At 39.6% G+C, this 27622-nt stretch overlaps 1 protein-coding gene across 2 annotated transcripts in view; it reads left to right on the top strand.

Annotated features, from left to right (window-relative positions):
• ADAM23 (ADAM metallopeptidase domain 23) overlaps nt 1-5542 on the top strand; it is a gene marked incomplete at both ends in the record, with an annotated part of 161994 nt that extends 156452 nt beyond the window's left edge. For both annotated transcript variants that reach the window (XM_082658689.1, XM_082658690.1), the window contains one exon: nt 5494-5542. In XM_082658689.1, coding sequence (XP_082514815.1) covers nt 5494-5542 — 49 coding nt within the window. The remainder of the gene's footprint in view (nt 1-5493) is intronic.
• Nucleotides 5543-27622: the final 22080 nt, after the last annotated feature.

Below are 27622 nucleotides of genomic sequence, written 5' to 3'. Positions count from 1 at the left end.
AGCCACCTGCAGTGACAGATGTATCACTTCAGCATTTGGCGATAAGAGCACTGTTCTGTAGCAGGACCTCAAAACAGTGGCCTGGCCTAGCTCACAGCTTGAATTGCATGTTTCTTTGGGGAAAAACAAAAAAGCCTTTATCACTGTGTATATAAGTGGATTAGGCCCGTACAGTTTATTTATACCTGCGAGAGATGTCTAATCATCAGAACACACACACACACACACAAAAAGAGAGGAGAAATGGATACTTAATGAGGTGAGAAAAACAGCCTTTCTGGGGATGCTGTGCAGACACGTGTACGGCTGGGCTGTGTCAATACCCCTTCCCATCCCTATGACCCTTATAGGAAGACATTGTAGCAGGCACACAGTAGTGCGAAGTAAATATTTGTATGCCCTGAAACAAAGAAAAAAATGAAGGCAGAATTCTTGAACATGTCGCTTTAGCCGTTTAAATTCGGAGAAGCTGCTACTCTTTGTGCTATTGCTTTGCTCCATGAGGAGCTTTATATTTTCAGAGTTTAGATCTTTAGATTTTAATAGTAACCATGTGGTTTGTATTAAACTTTAAATAACTGCTTCCACCTTGCAATAAAAAGCTTTGGGTGCTGAATGATAAAGCTTAGGTTTTCCCACCATTTGGACAGTTTTGGAGATGATTAGTCTAGAGGTGATTTGGAAGTAAAATTATTTGCTAGTTGAACTGAAACTTCGAGTTTTTTCATTGAGTTCAGTGTAGATACAAAAGAGCTTTCTTTAGAATCAGAAGTTGAAAACAGTTTTTAAAAAGAATTGCTCTAAATAAATACCTTTATTGGAAATCCCTCCTGAAACGGGTTTTTATTACTAGACGGGAAATTGGCAAAGTAGCCTGAAGAATCTGAGGGTACATAAACTTTTAGATTAAAGGAAAATATATTAACTGCTCAGGGGAAGTACTACTTTTTCCTAATGTCACATTTCTTTAGGTATAACACTGAGTAACATAGATGTGGAGGAAGTATCATACCAAACATAATCTGTTAGAGTATGCATGAGAAATACAGCTGTGCTCTGACTCCTGACACTGTCTGCCGTTCTTTATGGTTCTTTTTTTTAAACCATATTTCCCCTGAAATAGGTGGTAAAAGCATAAGCATATGTGAGTGTACATGCATGTGTGAATGTGTACATATTTGTGTATGTAAAGTGATCATGAAGCTTTATCAAGATTGCTGTGGTCAAAAAAATAATATGAATTTAGATTACTTCTTTTTAGCAGAATAGTAGAGTCTGAAAGTTTTGGTTAACGTAAGTAAGACTTGCATGAGCAAGGTTGTGAAACTCTTAAAAAGAAAAAAAATGCTTAATTTGGTAGGTTATTTTTTTTTAATATTCTGATATATTGGATAATGTGGCAGGCATACCTTAGTAACTTCAGTTAATTGCATATTCCAAGTATGAAGATGGCTAAGGGATAATTCAGTCTATGAACTCACAGTCTTTGGGGGTGTCAGGATTTTTCTCTGAGAAATCCTGTGAAAACTGAACATAGGCCCTTGGCACACCAATTTGTCCAACTTTCCACCACATCTGCATCGATTTACACTCACCCCATGCTCTTTTTTTCTCTCCATCCCTACACCCACTAAATAAAGCTACGAATTGTGCTGCGGAAGATTGCAAACCTCTGTCCTGGTTGACTCCTGGAGACTCATGGCCCCTATCCAGTGCTGAATAATCATGCTGCTCCACTAGGTCATTAGAGCTGTTGCTTTCCCTGGACTTTGGAAAAAAATTGAGAAAATGAAGGATCGTTTTAGTAGCATTTAGGATCTAAAGCTTAGGAAAAGTGACAAATATATAAAAAGAAAATTGCATCTCTCCATCTAAAAATGAACAGAATTGCTGTTATTAACCTAGATATGGCTTTTTAGCTGAATTCCTTAAATTTGAAGACAGGAATTTTGATGTGAACAATATGGTCATTTATATGCACATAAAGTATATCAACATCATAGGCAATGGTAGTAGAAAAGAGGAATTCTAGGTGATGGTAGGAAAAGAACTTGAAGGTAATAGATGATGCCATAGTTTGTTGGCAATTCATATCACAAGATTTTAGGATGAATATTGAGTTCTTCCAACCATAGTATAATCTCAGTCTGTGGAAGACTGTTGCCATGTCCCATTATTCTGCTGCTTGCTCTCTGCATGGGATTTGGTGGCAGGAGTGGCCGTCCTAGCCTGGCAGAGCTCCTCCTGACATTAAAAGTGTTAATTTAATAAGTCTGTGGAATTACATATGTGGTTTCCTCTCTATGAGAAGTTACTTGGGATACAAGTCCTTACTGAGCCTGACTTGAACTCTAGGAGATTCTGTTTGGCTTGTTCCTTGTCATTGGAAGTGCTAAAGAAAGGACTGTTTAGGTGCTTGCAATAAATGAAATTTAAAGGACCATATCTGGATTATCACAAGGAAAATTAACCGAATTGTTTGAATGTCACATTGGATGAAATTTGAAAGGAACTTAATATTGCTAATTACATTTTCTCAAAAAAGCAAATGTCCTTTTTTCTTTGTTTTGCTTTTCATTTTTATAGAGTTAGGAAATGGGATCAATTTTAGGTAGTCTTTCCATGAGGAGGATAGCCAGACTGCCGCTTATCTTAATTACATGACCATATCCCAGTGCAAAATAAGGAGCCCTATTCCTCTAGTACCTGCGACTCCTGGGTTAGGCACTTTCTCACTCAGACCTCACAGGTGGTGTTGGTGTTGGGTTGGCCAGAAAGACCCACTTCAGCTCCCTGACTCAACCCCCTGGGGAAGGGAACTCAGTCTAAGGTGACCAAGGAGGCGGGGTTGGGCAAAGGGTTCTTGGTGGGCAGGTGATGACTCATCATGGAAAGAAAAGAAGGTCTTAGTGGTGGATAGACATACCCTTAAAAGAAGACCTGAGACTTTGCAATTCCAAGATGGTTATTGTTACCTGAAGTGCTTTTTAAAAATTTTGTATAGATGTATATGTAGTATAATATATAGTAGACAAAAGTACAGGTTTTTCAAAAGTAGTGAAAATGGATGAAAACTGGGTCAATGCAGGGTTTGTGGATTACACTAATATTTTATAATGATCCAGAAATACCTTGCAGGTTATGATGAAAAAGTGAGCTGCCTTCAGAATCTAGTGAGCAGAGGTATTCAGAGGAAACACTGTGGAAGAAAAGCAGCAGACATCTACGCATGAGAGTAGTGCTTTCTCATTAAAATAGAACAAAAAGACTTGACAGGCAGTTCTCAACGTACAGTAGCCCATAGTGGTTTTACAGTTTACCCCTGAGGAACCCTCAAAGTCAGCCTGCTGCAGGAGTATCCCTCTCTGTCTTCATCACGGGGCTCCACTTTCTCCCTGCTGGGACATCAGTGGAGGAAACATGGTCCTGGAATTCCCCATTGGTTTCTAGAGTCCATTTTCCCATAGACAGGAGGGTGGCTTGGCTTCCTGGTCTGGCCTGGGAGTCCAGTCATACTGTAGAACATTTTTTGTATAAAAAATGCAATCTAAGCTTCAAAAACTGACTTTTAAAAGGAGCACAAGCTTCTGGACACTAGAGGTTGCCTGTATGCCAGGCTGAAATGGAATTTCATATCTCCATTTAAAAATGAACCAGGGAATTCCTGGTTAGGACTCAGTGCTTTCACTGCCGTGGGCCCGGGTTCGATCCTTGGTCAGGGAACTAAGATGCCACAAGCTGCATGGTGCAGCCAAAAAAAAAAAAAGAACCACATTGTCATGATGACCGTAAACGTGGCTATTTATCTGATGTTCCCTGAACTTGAATGAGGGCAATATAGTCATTTACATGGGTAGCATGAGCACACTTGATCTTTCCTCCACATCCGCTTTTGACGTTAGTTTGACATTTCTCATGAGTTCCAGCAATACATATCTAAATAGGTTGGGGCTCCTAGTCCGTCAGGGTCATTTCACAAGGTCAAGCAGTCCCTGTTTTTCCCCACCTGACTCGCAGGGCGTGTGGTTCCTTATACATCTACCTTCAAGGGCAGTGAACATAGGTAGAGACACAGGTCCTGTGCTCTGAAGTAAACTAGCTCAGTGACAGATACATCACGGGAGACTTCCTGTTTGTTCTCACCTCTCTTTCCTGGGCAGCTTCAATAACGGCTGCTTTTAAGAATACTGACCCAAAAGAGGGTTGAAGGGTTGGGGAATGGTGAAGAGAAAAAAGTAGCGCTGTTGGAAATAGTGTTTGCACTACATGTTAGCCAGTGATCCACATGCTTAAGCCATTAATGAAGATGCCATAATGAAAAGGTTAAAAAAGAGAAGGGAGATTTTCTTTAAAGATGTTTATTTTTGCTATTTCAAAAGAGAAGCATAAAAGTGGTCATCGGAAAAAAATAAGAACTTTGCGGGATGTCTTTCTACATATTTTGAGCTTTGGTATTGTTCTGATTTTGAATTACCTCTGGGCGAGGAGGAATATACTGTAATCCTTTTGGTACTTAGAGCTGTAAGGGTATCCAACTGGCCCCAAGTGAGTGGGCAGGGGGATGAGGGATCCTGGGGACTCGCTGGTCTCCAGGTTTGCATGATGCCGCGGTGGCAGCTGCGTTGCACCCGCTCAGTGTGCAGACTGAATGCATGAGCCCCCTTGCTCGATGCCCCACATAAAGCCAGACCACGGGGAGGTTGCAACTAACTTTTGTTGTTGCCTTGTAGTGTCTTGCTGGTTCTTTCTTTTCTCTTTTTAAACATAGGAACCTCTTTTTAGGAGACCGGACACCGTGAGCAAGGCATTTTAACTTGCTTACTTCAAACTAAGCTAAGCTGCTGCATTTGCTTAACTAACCCAAGCCTGTGTCCATTCTCCCTTGAGTGTACTGTCTTACTGTGCACTCAGGTTTTCAACTTTCTAGGTAAGAAAAATGCTTGTTCCAGAGTAGGGTAAGAGCTCACACCACCAAGGCAGCAAGATAACTGAGTAGAGCAAAGGTATTTTGTTTTGTTTTTGTTTTTTCCACTTTGACAAAAGCTGATCCACTGATCTAGAACTCTCAAGTTCTGGAAGGAAGTAGCTATAAGACCTGCAGAATTTTTCTTAGTTTTGCTAATAGCCCCCTAAGTGGGAGAGCCTCCCTGGAATAATTTACATCTAGTTAAAATTAGCCATGTCATTTACTTCTGAAACAGACAAATTGGGCTGCCTGTGGCTTTCTGTGATTTACAATGAACAACTTGAAGCTTCTTTTGGTATTCATAAATGAATATACACTGGCAGGGAGGTTGTACCAACAGCCAAAAGTGTGAGCTGTTCTGTGTTTCAATTTCAAGTTATTTGGGAAAATCTGCCTTGGGGCCAGTTGATCACTTTGCTCTGGAACTAGCATTGTTGTCATTATCATTACCCTTCTCTCATCACTATCTGACTGATATTGTGGATTTTTCCCCCCTGTTTGCATCTTCTTTTGACGCACTCTGGAAGAAATGTCAAGAAGAGGAGGTTCGATCCTACTCAGCAAGGCCCCATCTGAATCAGCGGCACTGGATGAACGGCATCTTGCACTGTTGGATTCTGGGTATGACATACTTGCAGCATCGTTGCCGGAACTATTAAGTCTGTAAACAAAAACACTGGGTGGTGATGACTACAGAACTAAAGTTGGGGTGACAGGGATGGGGTAAAAGAAAACTGTCCTTTTTGGAAATAATTTCAAAGAACCTCCTCCCACCACCTGTCAATAAAAGGGAGCAAAAGACAATGTTATAAAAAGAACGATTTCAGAATTTTTTTTTCCAATGAAAGGAAGAAGGAACAACAACAAAAATTAAGTGCAATAAAAGAACCATTAAAAAATAGCAAATGTTTTTTTTCTTTCCTCAGCCTGTTGGCACTTAATATCTTCTAAATGGTTTGGCATGATTTTTTTTTTTCTTTTCCTACCAATGACACACTCCAGTGGCATGAAGATCAAAGGGTAAAATCTGCATGGCATATATACAACAAGCAGCTAGCAAGCCAACCACAGCAAAACCTGCAACTGAATTCCTAAGGTGAAGGTGACAGATGAGCCCATGGAAGCTGCCTGACCCCCAGCCCCCTAGTCTAGACCAGGCCACGAGGAGCTCCACACATCCCTGCTCTTGTTGATTCACTTTCCCGTTGTCTTTTCTCCTGGACCGAGCATCCTTTGGAAATGGGAGCTGGAATTTGAACAATGAAGCTATTGTATAGTTCTTTTATAAATGTAAATATGGAAATAAGAGATTTTGACACATCGTTTTCACTTGTCTGTACTGAAATATTTCTCTTGTAAAGGTTGTCTGTAAATTTGAGTTCATTGTTTGCTCCCCATCTTTTTGGGTTCTTTTCTCTATTTCTTTCTGTCTCTGTCCTTCTCTCTTGTAACGTGTTGTACAGTGATTCTTAGGTTTGCTTCAAAAAAGACAGATGTGGCCACAGATTCAGGGATTTGGGGCACAAAACAGGTGCAATTAAAAAATGAAATGCTTGAATGAGATGAAATGCTTGAAACCAAAAATAAACAAAGTGTGGGGGACACAAAGAACAAAATAACCCATATGAAAAATATAAAAATTATGTAAATGCAAATATATGTACTAAGTCTCTAAATTTTTTTGGATGTCATTATAAACATGTATATAATGTAAGAAAGTAGACACCCTCTCAAATTAATCACAAAAGTGCCAAGCTCACGGTTTTAGCTTTTGGTTCTGACAATTTTCTTTCCCTGTCTTTAATGTGAAAGGAGGATAAACTTAAAGCCTTAAATTAAAAAATAATTTTTAAATGTTGAAAGCTTGAGGAAGAAGTTAAGCTTTCCATTTTATTCATATCTATTATTGTCAATATTTCATTCATGCTTTCAACTTCCTGCCTCAAAATATATATGGTAGATACCCACTGTAAAGCTGGTCATGGGGACAGAAACAACAATTACCTTCTTGTGAGCATTGTTAAAACAGGCTTTACTTCTGTGTGTTGTATTTTCAACAAACCTTGTTTGGCCCACAGTGTATGGCCGGTCGGTGGAATGTTGCTCTGGATTACAACGGGATTCTACTATATACAAATTCACATCCTTCTTTCCCCTCCTGGCAGATTTGCAGATGTAATCTGGGTTCCCAGGTCCCTCTAAATTTAATTCACTGTCATTGAATTCTTCTTCCATTTATGGTCAAGATAGCTTTTGTTCAAGTGTTAGGTATATACTTTCATAAAGAAATTTGGTCCCAGCTTTGTTTTGAATGTAAAAACTTGTACATGATCCTTTCAGTGAGCAGCCTTCTAGAGATGAGTTTTACTGAAGGCCCCCAAAGAGCCCACACTTCTTTAATGTCCTGTTTTTAGAAACAGGACATCCAATTGTACTAGTCACTTCTTCATGACAACCAAATTAGTTGCTAGACCGAGCTTTAAATTCCTCTTCGGCGAGATTCATGACGCTAGTCTCACCACTCTTGCTTGGACTTTGCAAAGGATTAAGTCCGAAAAATGTACTGCTGAAACAGTGGGGTTTTCCCCAGGTTATCTTTAATTGTGGAAGTATCGCAATCATAGAGCAGAAACCTTAATTTCTCTATGCTACAATAAACCGTAACCTAACATCTTAATCCTGTTACTGCTTTCTGAGTCCTAGGTGCTACACAGGTAGGCAGTCTTTCTCTAGAACTAGCTGTATGTTTATATCGTACTCACAGGGCTACCTACAAGGTTTATCAGCCGTACTCTTGGCTTCCTAAGACACAGGGTGTATCCCTCTACCAAGCGGCACGGGCCCTTAGAGGAAGCTTGGAGGAAACTCAGATTACTCGGCATCTCTTCCTGTCACCACATCGTTTACATCTCTCTGTTGCTGGGTCCTATTCATTAGTGGATACTCAGCTGCTGCTGAGTCCACCGTACACATTTCACTGCTGTTCCAGAGGCACCACGGTGACTTAATAGATACAAAACCATGGTAGTGCAAACAAGTTAAATCTATTGTTAACTTTTGAGCATTTCACAAACAACATTGTAAATGTGCGATGTTATGTTTTAAATCAGACCACAGTGGTCCCCAAATATTATGTACATATGGCAAATGTCAGTGTAACTTTTTGTTACACTGGCAATTTCATAGGTAATGAAACCTATGCTCCAGTGTTAAATTATTTGTGTGTATATGTAAAATACACAAGCTTTAAGCTACCTGTGTATGACTATGAAAGATAATGCAACCATACCAGTTGTGAACAGTGGATTATAGTTATTTTTGATGGTATTAGGTTATGTAGTTTCAAACTCTGTTGTATTTTCTCTTGCATATGCCATTCATTTGCTGATTCTTGTGGTGTGAATATGCCTTTTTATTCGTTTGAGCTCAAAACACAGGCATATCACTGTTTAATGTTACCCAACAAGAGTTAGTGTTAAGTGATGACAAGTTCCCATTTCACCTGCTTACTTTTGCTACATTAAGTAATAACACATGGATGAGGAGATGTGCGCTGACTTCATTGCTCACCCTGGGATACTGCATGAGCCCATCAAATTAGAGCTACTCCTATTAGATAAATGAGCAGTACACATAAGTGCATGTTATAAAACATGAATCACGTAGAGCTGTGGAGTTTTACCAAGTGGAATGTGTGTGGGTTTAGTTTCTGTTTTTCTTTTTTTACTATGCAAAGATGGGAAATGTACAAACTTCTCAAAGACTGGTGTCTGAAGATCTTTCCAAACAGTACTTGAACCCTTTCTTTAAAGTTATCCCATCATATTTTATAGCATTGTTGCTTCCATTGTTAATTTTTATTTTTAAATAGTTTCCAGTTTTTTAAGTGCACAACCTGAAGTTTTGTTGGAAGTTAATAAATTCATTCATACCTTGTTGGCTGTCTATGGATGGAGATTCAGTAGTCATTGTATGCATCTGTAGTCAAGTGTATATTAAAACTTTTGTTAACATTGAGTGTTGTAGCTTTTTACTTTGATCATTTTTCTTAAACCCTTTTTCTGTGTCCTCTTGTATTGTTGGTTAAGTGGCTGTGCGCCTGACACGATCAAGAGTTTTAGTACTGGTCTCTTAATCAAAGGCTCACTAAAAATTTGATCAGTCAATGGAGCAAAATAAAATCTCTGATTAATGATAAATATATTGCTGATTAGGATTCAGTTTCAGTGGATTTATTGGAAATGCTTTGCTTTTAGTAAGTCAGGGGGAAAAAACACCTTAGGACTATATCATTACCATTTTTTTTTCTTTAGTGTCTCTCTACTGGGTTTAAAGAGGGGATGGCTAGTCATAGCATCCACACTTTTGACCTGGTACCATTAGAATCAAACTAAAAAGAAAAATAGAAGTATTTGGTTATCTAAATTGTATGATCAGAAACATTCAAAGAAGGAAGGTATTTCCTCACACCTTGCATGGGATTGGTCATCAAATAATATTCATTCTCCATGAAGATCTCTCAGTGTTTCCTCTCCCTCCCCAGTGCCATGCTTTGGTGTGTGCTCAACAGCCACATGTATCTCACATGTACCTCACATGTATGTACTGCACTAACACGGAAAGAGCCTAATCTGACCACATCATTCCTCTGGTAGAGTTTGCAGGAGCTCTTCATTTCCTATAGGATAAAGTCCAAACTTAATAATGTAACTTAAAGTGCTGGCTGCCTTTCATGGCCTCACTCTTGTTTATTTTTCTAGTCTTCATCAATTCTTATCCTCCCCTAGTCACTCTACTTACAGTTCCCCTCAAAGAGCCTCTTCTGCCCAGGTCTGAACAGTCTTATGTAAATTTTATGTCCACTCACCATAGTTCATTTGTTTCTATGTCATTTCATGTAATAAAAGAAATATGAAACACTTAAAATAACATGAATATTATACTTTAAATAAGAAAGAACATTAGAGTACAATTCATATTTGACTTTTAAAGGAATTATCTGATTTTTATATGTTTTCCTTTCTCATTCTTTTTTTGAGTTTGACATTGTATTGAATTCTTCTTGCTCCCTTGGTAACTGACTGTGAAAGGTGACCCAGAAACCAAACACTTCCTAGAAAATCGAACAGCAGCCCTAGAGTCAAAACTTTGATATGAATAAATAGGTAGATAATTCATATGCTCACAGTGGGATCCTAAGTAACTTTTCAAATTTAATGTAGGCCCCCTTTAGGTTCATGTACGAAAGTTAGGGATTTCTACTCATTAATTTATTCATTCGACAAGCACTTATTAAGCCTCTATGCCAGGAACTCTTCCTGGGAATTGAAGGAACAAAAGAAAATTCTTGGCCTAAAGTTGTTCACAATTTAGCAGGGAGAGATATGTGTTGAAAATCACAAAATCAAAAACCTTTGAGCCCAAGGTGATAAGTAAACTAAATCATGTAGGAAATGAATAGAAGAGAACTGATGAGGGAAGAGGGAGGCAGGAAGGCTTTCCAAAAATGAGTGTTGAACTATCTTGAAAGATAAGTTCACTAGTCTAATAAAGTGGGAAACACTCAAGGCACAGGAAGCAGCGTGCTTCAAGACCCAAGAAGAAGAGCTCAGACACTTCGGGTAAGTAGTGCTAAATGTCTGTTTCCTTCCACCTGGCCTGTGTTTCCTTCCATTTTGCTAGCCCGCCAACCCCCCTCTCCCATCCCAGCCCCCACCTTCTTCTCTCCTTCCTACCTTTCCTGAACTTGATCTATGAAAATTCTACAGTACTGTGCCAGGTCTCAAGGACACAATGACTCTGAGCTCTCAATCTTTTAAATGTAACATTTAAATTCGATGTGATAAGTGCCCCAATAGACGGTAAGTAATTAAGTGCCTCAGAAGAGAGGAGGGAGACTCTATCCCTGCCCTTGAGATCAAGGAGGGTTTCACAGAGGAGGTGGCACTTGAGCAAAAGGCCGTGTAGTTGGACCTTCAAACCATGATCACATATTGTTATGTTTTTCTTTCTTTTTTTTTCTTTTTTTTTTCATTGTTATGTTTAACCAGGGCTCATTTTGGTTGACAGAAGGAAGTCCATCTACAAATGCCGTGGGAGTAGAATAACCTGTAATATTCAGATCTAGTTTTCTGCTTCAGATACCTGGATTTCTTTTGCTTGAGTGATGATGATGATTATGAGGTTCTCCGTCAAAGCCTTATATTTTTAGATATTTTTCCACTGATGAACTCATCATGGATCAGTCTTTAGTACTTGGGGCTGTCATTAATGACATAGAGGGCTTCTTGACCTGACCTGTAAACCTTTAATATTTTCTTAGCATAAAAATCCCTGGCTAATCTCAGTCTGGCATGAGAGGGTGGATAAGAACCATAAATGCTTTTAAAGTAACATTTAGTAAGTCCTTCAGTTAATGAGGGGTCAAAATCATTTTCCAATTTCAGCTTCACTTCCAGTCCACCAAAGTTAGTGTTTATCTATCTTTTATGCCTTGGAGAGAAGGTTAACCTTCCTCAATCTTTTTAAAAACCTATTAGCCTCTCTGGCTCCTTGACTAGAACAAGTTATTGGTCACGTACCTGACTTCCGGAGAGAAAGGAAATGCCATGATCCCTCATTACCTGAAAGTAGTTGTCCTGCTGGGATCTGCTGATGCACCTTTGCCAGCTGACTTTGTGAGCACGCACACTTGCCCTGGTGTGGCTGCAAAGGCTGCACTTGTGACCCCATAGAGTTCACTCATGAGAACATTTATCTGACTGTGATGATCACTGAAAGCCAAATCGGCCCAGTAAATTGAATGGTCCTACAAAAACAAGGCAAAACAAAACAGAACAGAAAAATCTTCATCCTGAATGATCAGGAGGGTATCAAGAGTTCTTCAGATCTCTTAGGAGCTTTAAATAGCTTCCAGCCTCAGGAGGTAAATGAGCTTACAGCAAAGCTCCCTGCTTCTTCAGACCCAAGTGTCAAGGAGAAAACTGAAAATGGTAAATGACATCAGGGAGGTCTCTGCCCTACAGCAAGAGACAGCGCTACTGCTACCGAGCCAATGTCACTCCCGTAGAGATAGTGAATGGACGGTACTCAGTAGGTTTAAACTGCTTTTCCTACATAGGTGAAATGGCTGTGAAGCAAGGGTGAACCGTTTAACGTCTGCAGGAGCCAGTTCCCCAGACGAGTAGGACAACTCAGTCTAGGAGATGAGAGAGTGAAGGAGCCTGAGCTCCTGAGCCTGAGCCGGAGAGTACACACCCTGTCTCTGTTCAGCTCCAGCCAATGGTCACCGTGTGGAAAATTGGACCCTTGGTTGCCCCTCCCATTTATCTTTCTAGAGAAGCCCTAAGTCCAGATACGTATCTAAAATTTCCTATTTTTTAAATCATGCAGCCAATTCATATTTCAAAAACACTGTGTGGATAAAGGCAGTGCAAACAGAACTTGTCTTTGCACAGGATTGAGCCTATGGCCCCTAGCAGGCCCAAGTTCTGCATCAAATAATGAGACGTTTTCACGTGTGGCCCCTGCAATCGTCTGATAGTTCCAGTGAGTGCGCAGACGTGGCCTTGACCCCAGTCAGGGCTGCAGGTGGCTGTGTGAAGGGTCACAGAGGCGTTCTCATGAGTTGCCACTTGTATGTCAACTTACTGCTGTTTCATGTGGATGTGAAAGCCACAGAGGATCAAAGACAGCCTGCCTGAAGCTACTTCCTTTTGGTGCTGCTTCGTGTGCTAAGCTTCTTCAGATGTGCTCATCTGTGGGAGATGAACTGGTCCAGTGTTGGCAAATAGGTGTGTCTCCATGCTTGCGAAAGCAGCTTAGTGGCTGCCTGGCTCCTAAGCCATATCTACCATTGGTTAGAGAGGGTTCTGAGGTTTCTGCCTATGTTTGTGGGCTGATTCTGCTGGGAACCACTACTGGAACCACTGCTGCCGCCACTAGAAGAGAGTGGGAGTGGCCCAGTTTAGAGGATCTGTATTGTAATAACTTCACTCTCTAAATGTACCTTCTGGCCATTTGTTAGAACTAGAGAGAGAGAGAGAGAGAGGGGATAGCAAGACCAAAGGAAAAGGTTAAAAATGTATTCCTACAAAATTTACTCCACCTGGGAAGGAATGTGTTAATCAGCTTGCAAATCTGCAGGATGTCAAGTGAGAGAAGAAATGGGATTTTTCTGTTACCCCTGTTGAGTTAAACCATTTTCTGTTACAAAACTAAGTGAAAATTGACACAAATGTCCCTTTTCATCCTATATTTTAAAAAACTTCACTGAGTCAACAAATAATACAAACGTCTACTAAATAAAAGATCTTTGCTAGATGCTGAGTCAGAAAATATGACACCCAGATGCTGGACATTATAGTTTAGTACAGGAGCTGAGAATAGGGAAAGAATGAGCGTTTCTTTTCTTTTCTTTTTTTATTGAAGTATAGTTGATTTATAATGTTTCAGCTGTACAGCAAAGTGATTCAGTTATACATATATATGTATCTATTCTTTTTCAGATTCTTTTTCATTACAGGTTATTACAAGACATTGAGTGTAGTTCCCTGTACTATACGGTAGGTTCTGTTGTTTATCTATTTTATATATAATAGTGTGTATATGTTAATCCCAAACTCCTAATTTATCCCTCCCCACCCTTTCCCCTTTGGTAACCATTAAGTTTGTTTTCTATGTCTTGAGTCTATTTCTGTTTTGTAAATAAGTTCATTTGTATCATTTTTTTAAGATTCCACATATAAGTGATACCATATGGTGTTTATCATTCTCTGTTTTACTTAACTTAGTATGATAATCTGTAGGTTCATCTGTGTTGCTACAAATGACATTATTTCAAGAGTGACCATTTATGATAAAAGTGTCACACTAGGTAAAGGAAAAATAGATAAACTACCAAGGGAGATCAGCAGAGGAAAATACTACTTCCTGCTTTGGGGTGTAGGGAGATCAACAAGGTTCTCTGGATGAGGAAGCGTTTGAACTGATATCTGTATAACTGGTGAACTATGGACATATGGAAATGGGGAGAAAAGCGTTGCAAATTGAACTAGGTAGATGTACAATTTCAGCTGAAATAACAAAGACCAAAAGGCCAGTAGCTTAAACAAGATAGAAGCTTTTGTCTCTCGCATGAGCCGTCCAGAGCTAGTAGATGGCTCCACTCACCCTCCATCTTCTTGCTGTGAAATCCTTAGCACACATCTTGCCTCTCATGGAACAAATTCTCTGCTTCAGCTCTGATCAGCCTGTCTACCTTCCAGGAAGCAAAGGAAAGGAGGAGACTTGGAAGGCCTAGCAGTTCCTCTGGATACCAATCTGGCAGTTGCATACATCACTTTTACTTTTCAGTTCCCATTTCCGAGCGGCCTTTTTATTCGCTTGTTGTAACAAATTCAGTATTTGTGAGAGTCTGGTCAGAAAAAGGAATATTTGTTTCTTTCAGTCTACCATGCAAGATGAGGGAAACCAAATAAAAGTGCTGAAAAGAACACTGGGCTTCGTGGTGACAAACTAGTCACTAATTAGCCAAGTAATTGTGAATAGCTTTCCTAACCTATTTTTAAGGTCATAAAGTCCAAATATAAACCTGTAATTACAAATCAGCCTGATAAATACCCAGGTGTCTGTGAAAACAGAAAATTGAGCGTTGAAAAGTATGCTATGAGAAATTGGAACTTAGTCACACCTAGTTGCAAAGGAGACTAGAGATTTAACAGGGGTGGAGGCGTATTATTACTAAAGAAAAAGTTTAGAAATGGGCACTGAGAGACAGCTCTCAGCCTGCCACTGAGCTTATAGAAAAGTGCCCTTGGGCAGGTGCATGATGAACTGCTCAGATCTGCTTGGAGAAATAAAGAGATTATATAAAGGGTTTATTCCTCTATCTGCTGGGAGTGCTGTTGGAAGGCAGACATCAGCTGTTGGCCCTTTTGGAGGTTTCCCCTAATGAAGAAAACTGCCCTCAAAGTAGGCTACATCCAAAGATGAATCAGTGTGGGCTCCTCAAGGCCCAGCCTTCTCACGCCAGCTCAGGACCAGACAGGTGCCAAAAACTCCTCCTGTGTTGGGCCTTCATGGAAGCTCGTCTTCCTCTGTCCAGTCCTACTTCCTTATGACCCCTTTCACAGCTGTAGAAAAGCACTCCCTAATAAACATTCTGTCCACTAACCTCTGCCTCGGAGTCTGCTTCCCAGGGAACCCCATCTGGGACAGTCGCCAAGTGACTGGTTTGATTTGGAGCATAGAGTGTATAAAAGGGACAGCAGGAAGAGAGGAATGACCTGAAGCTCCAGGTAAAGTTGTAGAGATCTTGAGTTGTTGTGCATGAGCTTTGCTGCTGCAAGCAGGTTTCTGAGGCTTGGAGGAATGGAAGCTGTCCGGCAGCAGTATATACGATGGACTGTGGGTAAGAGAGGCAGGAGGCGGGCAAACCAGTTAGGATATCAGGGTCACACCACAGATCCAGGATAATGAAGAACTAAAACAGGGCTGTGGAAATGCAGAAAGGAGTGGGACAGATCACACAGGTAGAATCAACAGAACTGGGCAGCTGGTTGTGGAACGTATGAAAGAGAGAAGAGTAAATGCTAAAGGCCATGTTTGATACTTGTTGATTAGGGGACCGTTTTTCCTCAAAAAATTTTGAGGAGGGACTTCCCTGGTGGCACAGTGGTTAAGAATCCACCTGCCAATGCAGGGGACACGGGTACAAGCCCTGGTCCAGGAAGATCTCACATGCCATGGAGCAACTAAGCCCATGTGCCACAACTACTGAGTCCACGTGCCACAACTACTGAAGCCTATGTGCCTAGAGCTTGTGCTCCACAGCAAGAGAAGCCACCACAGTGAGAAGCCTCCACCTCACAGAAACTAGAGAAAGCCTGCGTGCAGCAACGCAGATCTAACGCAGCCAAAAAAAAAAAAAAAAAAAATCTCCTCCTCAGGTTAATAAAAATACCTTTAAAATTTCTTTTGAGGAAAATTGGGATGATGATACTTAAACAAACTTTTGGCCATATCTCTGTGTAGCAAAAAATGAATTAAAAAAAACCTCTTGGGGCTTCCCTGGTGGCACAGTGGTTGAGAGTCCGCCTGCCAATGCAGGGGACACGGGTTCGTGCCCCAGTCCGGGAAGATCCCGCATGCCGTGGAGCGGCTGGGCCCGTGAGCCATGGCCGCTGAGCCTGCGCGTCCGGAGCCTGTGCTCCGCAACGGGAGAGGCCACAACAGTGAGAGGCCCGCGTACCACAAAAAAAAAAAACACCTCTTACTTCCGTGACTATAACCATAGATATACTATTGTGAGCTGAAACTGAAATTGTAAGCATTCAGCATTTCAGAAACAAGAGATGAGAACCACACTCCCATACTTATTAGGAGCCGAATATGGATTTGTCAGCAGAGTAGCTATTAATTAATAACATCATGGTAGCTCCCTGCAGAAAAATATTATTCCTGAGCCATCATGACCTAAGGTGGAACACAAGAAAGGTGGTAACTGTTCTTGAGTCTCAACACTACATTTTCAATGCCATGCAGAGAGATAAGATGCTTAAGGCATTTTATCAGGCATTTGGTATTTTGAGACATGTGAGTTGAACCTAAGGAATAAAAGGAGCCAATCCAAGTAGAAACTCATGGTTACAGGTAATCAAAATGGCTCCATACTTCACTGAGGTCTCAGAAAGTTGTATAACCTCTCCTTTCTTGGTGATGTGTTGCCTGGAGCCACATTTCATTAGTTATGGTTAGAAACAAAGGAATAATTTTTCTTTATTAAAGTTATAAAAAACTCTGAGAAAGCCTTGTACTCAAATATTTATATGGACCAAACACTCAGATGAAAGGAGGAAAATGTAGACATTCAGTCCATTTTTGCTTTGTTCTCAGGGTCTATACCGACTAGGTAGCTGCCCATATGAAATAAAAAGCCTTTGACTTTTTACAGACAAATGAACTACAGATGAATGTTTGTGGAAGAAATCCTTTGACTATCAAAGTCTGTAAGATTTCCAGTTAGTTACCCAGAAAGGGAAACAATTCATATGTCCACAAATGACATAACACTTATGTTAGCAGACTATTACAAATATTTTGTGACATAAATCATCTCTCTGTTTGGGTGACTTTCCTGCAATAATTTGAGAGTTAGCTAAATAACTTTGCAATTAGTTTGGTTAAAAAGCTTTATATATATTTACTTTTATTATAGTGAAAGAGAAGGATAAGTATTGAATTCCTTGCACAAGAAAGTGATTGCCATCTAAAACTGAACTTCTTGCACAAAAAGTGGTTGACAGCTAAAAATGATGTTGACATCTTGCTTTGGAAACAGATTTTGTTTCTGTCATGGAAAGATTAAACCCTGAAAGCATCCCTAGCGGAATAATCCCAACCCCTCATAACACTGTCCTTCCTCTTTTATAGATTCTCTGAGGGCCTGAGAACGCATTAACCTTTCTATTCAATGTGAGAGAGACTGTTCTATACAATGTGTTAAATGGGGCTAACCCTTGTTCTGGGAACCATTTCAGAGAAAGGGAGAAGCATGGTATCAGAAACCTACTGACATCCTGGTTCTGGACACTGGTTGAACTACGGTGATTTAGAAATGAAGTAGGTCATATTTGTAAATATGAGTTTTCAAAAGTGGTGAGAGACAGTTTGGGTCTATTAGCAGATGAGCATGACTTTCTATTTCGTTTGCTTGGATTCTCTCCCGTGGTCTAAGGTTTTCTGCCTGAAACATTTGTAACTGGGGAAGGTAAGGTAGGGGTTCAACAGTCCTTACAACCAGCAGGACACTAGAGCGTTTCCAGACCGGCTGGGCATTCAATAAATTGTTTAATGCAAATGCTTCCGGTGTGTGGTTTGTTGCTTGATCGTTCTGGTCTTGAACTGGATCGATGCAATGGTTGTATAATACATCTTTTGGACAATTCTCTCACTTATGCCTGTTACCTAGTGAGGAAGAGGTATTGAACTGGAAACTCAAGAAATCTGTTCCAAAATCAAATTTCTTTTTCTGCTGGTGATGACAACCTATGTTCGGTATCAAGGGCAGATGTCATGTTTGAGAGCAGAGGGGGTCAATTTTCTGATAGCCGCTCTGGATCAGGCTTACAAGCTGAAAAAAATCACCAACTTATATATGAGAATTTGTAAACTTCTCACTAAGATTTAATCAATGACATTGCTGATGTCACACGTTTGTTGGAGTCTAGATATTTTCTTGCATGATTATTCATTCAAAGCCATGTGTAAATGGATGCCCCTAGATGTGTGTTAGGTATGAAACTTCGTCAAAATATGGGATCCCAAGATAGGATGGATATACATATACGTACATACAAACATAGATACGTGTATATATATTTGAATATGTAATATGCTCTTCTAAATCTATGCCTATAAAAATTATGTATAAATTTAAATTCCCCTAAGATATCGCCCTCAGATATATCAGAAGCATGGGGCCTGTTAAAAGAAATGTATTCTGCTTCAGCAGCTGCTGGTCATTACAGGAGAGGTGGTCACCTCAATTTCTGAAGGTTTTTAAGGAAGGGGTGAGGGGAGGGTTAAAAAGGAGCCTGATTGCAGAGTGGCTGAATGGTGAAGTAGTGTGTGCTCTCCACATATTTTAGTAGGTTTCAGTAGCTTCAGATATGTGTGACTAATGACACATGAATTTGGTCGATACAAGTGAATTTTATAAGCATAAGGGGCTGAAGTTTTGTTCTAACGAGTACTTATGCAATTTCAAAGCTTGCATGGATTGAAGATCGTAAAAAGTTAGAAGTCAGGGGCTTCCCTGGTGGCGCAGTGGTTGAGAGTCCGCCTGCCAATGCAGGGGACACGGGTTCATGCACCGGTCCGGGAGGATTCCACATGCCGCGGAGCGGCTGGGCTCGTGAGCCATGGCCGCTGAGCCTGCGCGTCCGGAGCCTGTGCTCCGCGACGGGAGAGGCCACAACAGTGAGAGGCCCGCGTACCGCAACAACAACAACAACAGCAACAACAAAAAAACCTCCTCTCTGCGCAGGAAGATGCCGTGGATGGACCCTCGTATCTCACTGTCCTGACCTCACTCCAGAGAAGGATCACAGGGATGAGACTGGTGATAAAAGAGAATAGTGACTGTTGTCATCCTTAGAGGGACTGGATTTCAGGGGAGGGTGTGGTATGCTTGTGATTTTCTTCCTTGTTTTATTAGCACTGATTAAATGACTAGGTGGTCTAATAGAAGACATCATAAATAACCAAAATATTCCACTATTTTTGCGTCATTTGTTTTCTATACGGAATGAAAACATGAGCTTAAAGTCTTTTCTAAAATAACTTCCATAGATGATACGGACTTATAATTTTTTTTTACTTGAAATTTAAGTAAACAGAATGGGATTAAGCGTAATCCTTTGTTCTTGATATAATCTATCTGTCCGTTGGCCTTTTGTATGCAAGTATGTATTTATTTATTCACCTACTTATTTATTTAAAATCCTATAAAAATATCTATGAATCTACTAATCAGTGTGATAATTAGAGCATTGACAGTAGTTAACATTATCTGTGAAACTTTTCCATCTTATCCATTGGACTCTTCTCTCTTCCCTTCTAATGTAATTACTAACTTGACTCTTATAATAATCATTTCATTGCCATTTGAAAACATACTTAGTTTTATATTTTTACATATTTCTAATACATGTGTTGTTTGGTTTTAGTTATTTTTTAATTTTTATTTTTTTTTGCGGTATGACGGCCTCTCACTGCTGTGGCCTCTCCCGTTGCGGAGCACAGGCTCCGGACGCGCAGGCTCAGCGGCCATGGCTCATGGACCCAGCCTTTCCACGGCATGTGGGATCCTCCCGGACCAGGGGCACGAACCCACGTCCCCTGCATTGGCAGGCGGACTCCCAACCACTGCACCACTAGGGAAGCCCTTTAGTTATTTTAACTTTATAAAAAGGGTATTGAAATTTTATATATAATCTTTGGAGACTAATTTTTTTCTTCTCAATATTATATTTATAACACCATACATGGTGTTCCAACTAGCTGTACTTCATTTTAACTCCTGTGATAGCCAATTGAGTGAACATACTACAACTTATTTATTTATTTATTCCCTACTTTTTTGGCATTTGAATAGTTTCTGGGTATTTTCCATATGAATGGTATCTCTATATGTTTCTTATATATATTTATATATATTTATTAGTGTACAAGTGAAAGAATTTCTCTGGTGTTTATACTGAGGGGTGTAATTGCTTACTCATGGGGTATATCAATGTTTAAGTCCTTTCTACAGTGATTGTACCACTTTTAATTCTTAATTTCAATAATTTTCTAAACTCCAGGATTTCAAGACATTTATTCAATTAATAGATTATTACCACAAAAATTATTACCAAATAGATTATTACCACAAAAATTATTACCAAATTACCACAAAATAATAAATTGGTAAAGGAGAAAAGAATTTTGAGATTATCCATTTGGACCCATTTAGTTTTCAGAGAACATTGATATGTAGGAGAGTTGAAATTATTTGCTCAAAGTTCTAGAAAGAAGGGGCTTTCAGATCTATCGCCAAGTAGTTTATGCAACCATCATTGTATTCTTTTTTTTTTAACATCTTTATTAGAGTATAATTGCTTACAGTGGTGTGTCAGTTTCTGCTTTATAACAAAGTGAATCAGTTATACATATACATATGTCCCCATATCTCTTCCCTCTTGCATCTCCCTCCCTCCCACCCTCCCTATCCCACCCCTCTAGGTGGTCACAAAGCACCGAGCTGATCTCCCTGTGCTATGCGGCTGCTTCCCACTAGCTATTTCACGTTTGGTAGTGCATCATTGTATTCTTACCAGCATTTTCTGTTTCTCAAGTATGCAATGTTTGGTGAATAATATTAAAACTTCTATTTTTAAGGTAAAGAAGTTAAGATCTAAGAAAATAAAGATAAACAGCAGTGGAGTTATTTCAATGTAGCGTTAAAGTTGAATTTATTCAATGCACAGTTTTCCATCAGGTCACGTTGCCTTACGGGATTGACTTCGCTGATTGCTTCCCCAACAGCCATTCCCAACTCCCTGGACAAAGTACTTTACTGTCTTACTGGAGCCCTTTCCCTCAGACTTACTTGTATCTATAAATGACCATGTAACATCTTTGTAGTCCATGAATTAATACTTAGTCCACTGATGAAGGTCATAGAAATGTTTTTACTTTCTTGATTAAAAAATAACAGATGTGTGGGGACTTCCCTGGTGACGCTGTGGTTAAGAATCCGCCTGCCAATGCAGGGGACACGGGTTCGAGGCCTGGCCCGGGAAGATCCCACATGCTGTGGAATAGCTAAGGCCGTGTGTGACAGCTTCGGAGCCTGTGCTCTAGAGCCTGTGAGCCACAACTACTGAGCCTGTGTGCCATGGCTACTGAAGCCTACATGCCTAGAGCCTGTGCTCCACAAAAAGAGAAGCCACTGCAATGAGAAGCCCGTGCACTGCAACGAAGAGTAGCCCCCACTCACCGCAACTAGAGAAAGCCCGCGCGCAACAACAAAGACCCAACACAGCCTAAATAAATAAATGAATAAACTAACAAATTAATTAATAGAAAAATATAACATATGTGGCTGGGCTGAAACAACCCTTTCACCTACTTCCTGCCTTGAATGTAGATATGATGTCTGGAGCTGCGGCAACTAACCTGTGAGTCCAAGGAAAGTTTAAGGGAATCATAGAAACATGGGCCTGATATCCTTGGGCCACTGAACTAACATCAGCAGCCACATGTTTCCAGGTTTCTTATTAGGTAAGAAAAATAAACCCCTTTTCATTTAAGCTAATAGATATATATATATATATATATATATATATATATATATATATATATATATATATATCTGGTAGCTTAATGAATTCCTAGTTAATACACCGTGTTACAAAAATGATCTCAAACTAGATTTCGAATGTTTCCCTTTTTCCAACGACTGAACATGAAAATCCTGTCACTGGATGAGCAATGTTTTTTCCCTCAGGGGAAATGATTTTATACTTTTATTCTTAACTTCTACTTTTAGATTATAGTCTTTCAATCAAAAACCCCATTTCAGAGGATGTGTCCATAATCACATCAAAGCAATATTTCCATTCAGCAAAAGCATGATTTAAAAAAAAAGGGGGCACCAAATAAAGAAAAAAACTCTAAATTGGCTGACGGACGGACATTTTGATTTCTTTTTCCAGACATGAAAAAGAAATTTCATCAGTGCAAAGTTGACTAATGACACTCACTACTCCAGCCTTGGGTTCAAAATGAGACTATTCTCATAAATAAATTCAACCAATATGAATTGAGAAGTTATATGTGTGTTGGGCTCTAAAGCTGAGAGGAGTCAGACATGATTCCCAGTCTGAAAGAGCTTTGCTGCTGGTTAGGGTAGGAAGGGGATGGTGAGGAGAGACAGATAAGCATATATAACAAATAGAGTATAGTAAGCATATAATGGAAGTATGCACAAAACTGTGTAGGAATCTAGAGCAGAGTACAGCTAACTCCCCTAGACACACACAGTCAAGGAAAAGTTTTTCATCCCAGGAGGCCTTCTTATGCTGTAAGATGTTTTATGCCTTCAACATATAGGTCTATGTCCTTATTTGTCCTTTCACAGATGTTTTCTTCTTGGCAGAAGTCCTTAATTGTCAGTAGACCTCTGGCTTTCTGAGCTGTAAATCCTTCTGCTCCACCTATTATGTTGAAGTAGAGATTATATGTTGTTTTTTGATGCTCCATCATAACTGAAGCCTTAGGGAAAAAAACTTACTATTGCTAAAAGCTTAGATCTTGTCATTGTTGCCGTGGTATGTAAAACAAATAGAAAACAAATCACTTGTAGTCTCCTTTGGAAATGAGTAGCCCAAAAGATGGGACAATTCTGAAAAGCCAATACTTACAGTAGTCACTGTTAAAGTGCTGGGGTTATTGCAAAGACATACACTCATCTCTTGACAAAGCCACAGGAATCCCTATGGGCTTTGCAACCTACTGGAAAGAATAGGCGAAAGATGAATGTATCTTGAGAAGTACCCTAGAAAGAAACCACCACTAAACGTGTTATCATAACCATAGTATTTTTACTTGTATAAGTAGGAAAAATATGAATGAACCATTCTTGTATTCCCGAGTAGCTTTCCTTTTCTGCACATTTTAGAATCAATGTCCAGTATCATCTGACTACTTACTTCAACTTGTCCTTATGAATTTGATGACACTTAAAGACTGACTAATCCATTTATCCCAATGGGCATTCCAGGAAATTGTCCTTGTTTATTGCCATCTTCAAATGATGGAAAAGCATTAAAAAATGAGAGAAAGTAATTATTTTTACTATCTGATCCTAAATGTTAAAGAGGCACCCTATTCTTAAAGGCTGGCCCCATCATTTGCAAATTAATGCACTGCTGAAGATGCAAACTATCTATATAACTGCTCTTGAATTTCATTAAAATTAATCGGAAGTCCTTTTTTTTTTTTTTTTTTCCAGTACACGGGCCTCTCACCGCCATGGCCTCTCCCGTTGCGGAGCACAGGCTCTGGACGTGCAGGCTCAGCGGCCATGGCTCACGGGCCCAGCCGCTCCGCGGCATGTGGGATCCTCCCGGACCGGGGCACGAACTCGTGTCCCCTGCATCGGCAGGCGGACTCTCAACCAGTGCGCCACCAGGGAAGCCCCAGAAGTCCTTTTTAATGTCTTTGAGAATTGCTTCAAGTGGCAAAAATCAGAAAATCTACGCATGGGTCACATCAGCTAATTGCGATTTACTTCTCCACTAGTCATTCTTTCAGCCTAGGCTGCAACCGCACAAAACTGAAACAACTCTCCGGATGACAAATGCCAGTCAAGCCAGTTATTTAGCGTCATGTCATTTTAAATGACCCATTGGTTTCCTGAATATTTTTTAACAAGTCAGAATGATGATGTAATGGATTGATTCCAGATGTAACTTGTTAAAATTATTCTGTCAGTAAGTTGTACCTGCCATATGCTCCCTCCCAGTTGGTATTGGGGAGCCAATAGGGGAATAAGGATAGACTACTGTGAAGAGAACAGAGAGTGTAACTTACTCAAGGAAAATCCCTTAGCAGCAAACTGGGGGGAAAGAGGAGAATAAATGTAAGACCTTATATATGAAAATAATGTTTGGTAAAATGTAGGTGCTAATCAAATGTGTGTCATTGTTAGAGAGAGGCTAGTCTGTGGAAATGAAATCACAGGGATAAGATATCAAACTAAGCAAACTTATATGTTTAACAGAGTATTAAATGTTTCATTAAAATGATTTGATGGTGGCTTTCTTTTTATTGAAATGCAAGAATTAGTGTGCCATTTTCCTCTTGCAATTATTAGTAAGGTTCAGATTAAAGATACATATTTCTTTCCAAGAATCTCTCCAAATTGCCCTAAGCAAGGAATTCTAAATGTATGTTACAACAGAATATATAGTTATTAAGATCTTCTAAATAAAAATATTCATAAGATGACTACTTAAATTTCAAGTGCAAGTTGGTAAATGGTATTTAAGAGAAATGTTTAATCAAAGCAGTATTTTCTAGACTGGCCCTATAAAAAGTTTTACTAAAGGTCAAAACTTCCAGTCCCAAGTAATTATATTGAAAAGAAAAGAAAAAGAGTATATGAGCAGACACTAGCTAGGCCTTTAAAAATATATATTTTTAAAGGCTTAGCTCCCATTGGCAAGAGTTGTCCTAGGATTTCTGGTTGGGATGGCAATGTCACACACCCTCAGCTGCTATAAAGCTGGGGTGACCATTTCAATTTATTATCTTATTATACTTATATCTTATTATCACTTATAGTACAGCTGGAGCCCAACTACAGTGGTCTTTACCTTCACTTCTCTTCAGCCACTCACTTCAGAGGCTGTGCTCAGAATACAGAGCAGCTCCACCTCTGAAATCTGAAGGCTGAATATCGCTCTTCCCAACTAGTACCTTTCAGTGTCCCCTTTTTTACTCCTCTTCCATGTGTTTTTTTCCTTCAACAGGGCTTCAGTATTCTTCATTTCCAACCAGTCTTTCTTCTCTCTACCTCTCGTCTCTTCTTTTTTTCTAACCTGTGTATACCTTGATTCCTTTGCCTCCCTCTCCTTCATCAGCATTTGCCCAAAAAAGTTCTAACACAGGATCAATATAATCATGACCGTTCTTTTCTCCCACATTCAGTCAGATGAGCACTGAAGGAGAAAAATAATAACTAGCATTTAACAAACACTTTGCTACATGCAGCACCATTCTAAGTGCTTTGCATGTATGAACTCATTTTATCCTCACTAGCCCTAGGGAGATTTTTGCCCATTTTACACGCAAGAAAACTGTTTCATGAGGGTTAAGTAACTTGCACAAAGTATTACATCAAATAGAAGACACCGTCAATTGTAGACATCTCATTATCTGAAAAAAAGCAAAAGAAAATATTGCAATTCTGATTGTAAGGTGCCTTCAGTTGATAGAAAAAACCTGATTTCAGTGGTGTTAAATGTGAAAATTTGCATCTAAGAATCAATCAGATATGACACATGAGGGAGATATGGTGCAAACCCAGGCTTCATGCATATGCTATTCTGCCTCATAAAAACCAAACAAGCATGCAAAATTGTCTGTTACAAATTCATGGTCTCAAAATTTGCCTGGGCATTTAGTACTTCCTTTAGTCTCTTTCTCTCCCTTCTCTTATCTCCTCTCTTCTTTCTCTTCTTTTCAAAGATTATTCAAATCCTTTTCACTCTCCTTAAATTCCTTACTTAATACCTCCTCTCATTCACTTTTTGTGAATGACTACGGACCTTAGTTCATTAAGAAATTGAGACCATTGGTCACCATCTCTCTCAACTCCTGCTCTCCATCCAACATACCATACACAGATGTATCCATATCCAGAGGGGGCCTTTCTTTCTCCCTGTTCAGAGAGCAAAGCTATCCCTTCTGTGTAATGCTGACTCTTCCTTATTCCCTTATCCCTATTGCTTCTGTGTCTTCTGAGATTGTTAGTTATCCTTCTATCTTGAATTTAAACTCCTCCCTGTCTGTTGGTTTCTCTCCCTCAGCTTGTAAACATAACAAAGACCCAACCCCTAACCTCCTGTTCCAATTCTTCTCCCTCTTCTTTTCTAAACTTCATAGAAAGTGTTTCTCAGGGGCTGTCTGCATTTCCTTGCTTTCCATTTCTGCCTCAGCTCACCATTTCTCCCCCAACACTCAGTAAAATTTGTTCTTAATAAGAAATTTGGTGACGTACTATTTTTTAGAGCCAATGGAAAATTCTTTGTCTTCATTTTATGGACTCCATTTTCTGAATCTGTGTGCGGTGGTTTATTTCTTCCCTCTGTGAAAATCTTTATCTCATTGGTTTCCAAGGCACCACATTCTCCTGGTTCCTCTTAACTCTACTTTTTAATCATTTAGATATTGACATTTCCCAGATTCTATCCTTAGGTTACTATTGTACCCACTTTACATACTTCCCTATGAGGTTTTGTACTATTGCCCACAGGTTGACAAAATCCTGAATTTAGACTTCTTTCTTGAGCGCTATGTGTGTGTTTATCTTTAGTTCCCTCTTCTTCCTTGACTATTCAGCTTCTCCATTTGGATGTCAGTCATCTCAAACTTAATGTGTTGAAAAGCAAATTCTTTTCTTTATTAGTTTCAGGTGTACAACATGGTGATTCAAAATTTTATCGATTTTAGTCTGTTTGAAGTTATTATAAAATATTGGCTATATTCTCTACACTGTACAATATATCCTTGTAGAAAAGCATATTCTTGAGTTCCCTTTCCCAAACCTATTCCTCAAACTATTTTTCCTCTCTCAGCTGATGGTTCCAAACCTCCATTTGCCTAGCCCCCAAAACTTGAAGTAATCTTGAATTTTTCTCTTTTTCTTGCATAATACATCCAGTCTATCAATAAATCCTGTCCTTTCTACCATCAAAATATATTCAGAATCTGATCACTTTCACCAACTGTACTGCTACTACCCTTATCTAAGCCACTATTACATCTCATCTGGATTATTACAGGAGCTCCTAACTGGACTCCCTGCCTCTGCCTTTGCTCCCCTCTAGTCTGTGTTCTACTGAGCAACCAGAGTGGATTTCTGACCACCTTTCTGACCTTATCTCCTACCACAATACCCAGAAAACACTCTTATCACACCACGTATGTTCCAAGGCAATTATGCTTCCCCTATGCTCTACCTGGAGCATTCTCTCACATACATATGCACGACTCACTCTTTCACATTAATAAATCTTTACTTAAATATCTCTTCCTCAGGAAGGACTTCTCAATATTCCATATAAAAAGCTCTTCCCCCATTATCCTTTCCTAGTCCCACTTTACTTTTTCTTGGTGATCCTTTGTTTTTTTCTTACCATAACTGACACATTACACATACTTTTCCTCAAGCTTCAGAATTATAAACACTCATTATTGGCTCATCACACTATTTGTTTATTTAATTAACTAGTTGTGTGTTTGTTTTTGATACACAGCTGTAAACTCATCATTTAACCCAGAAACTAGAAACACAAATCATTATCCATATATAATTTTTAAATT

The sequence above is a fragment of the Grampus griseus genome, assembly GCF_964374135.1.
Source record: "Grampus griseus genome assembly, chromosome: 7".
NCBI lineage: Eukaryota > Metazoa > Chordata > Mammalia > Artiodactyla > Delphinidae > Grampus > Grampus griseus.
This window is presented reverse-complemented; position numbering and strand designations above follow the sequence as displayed.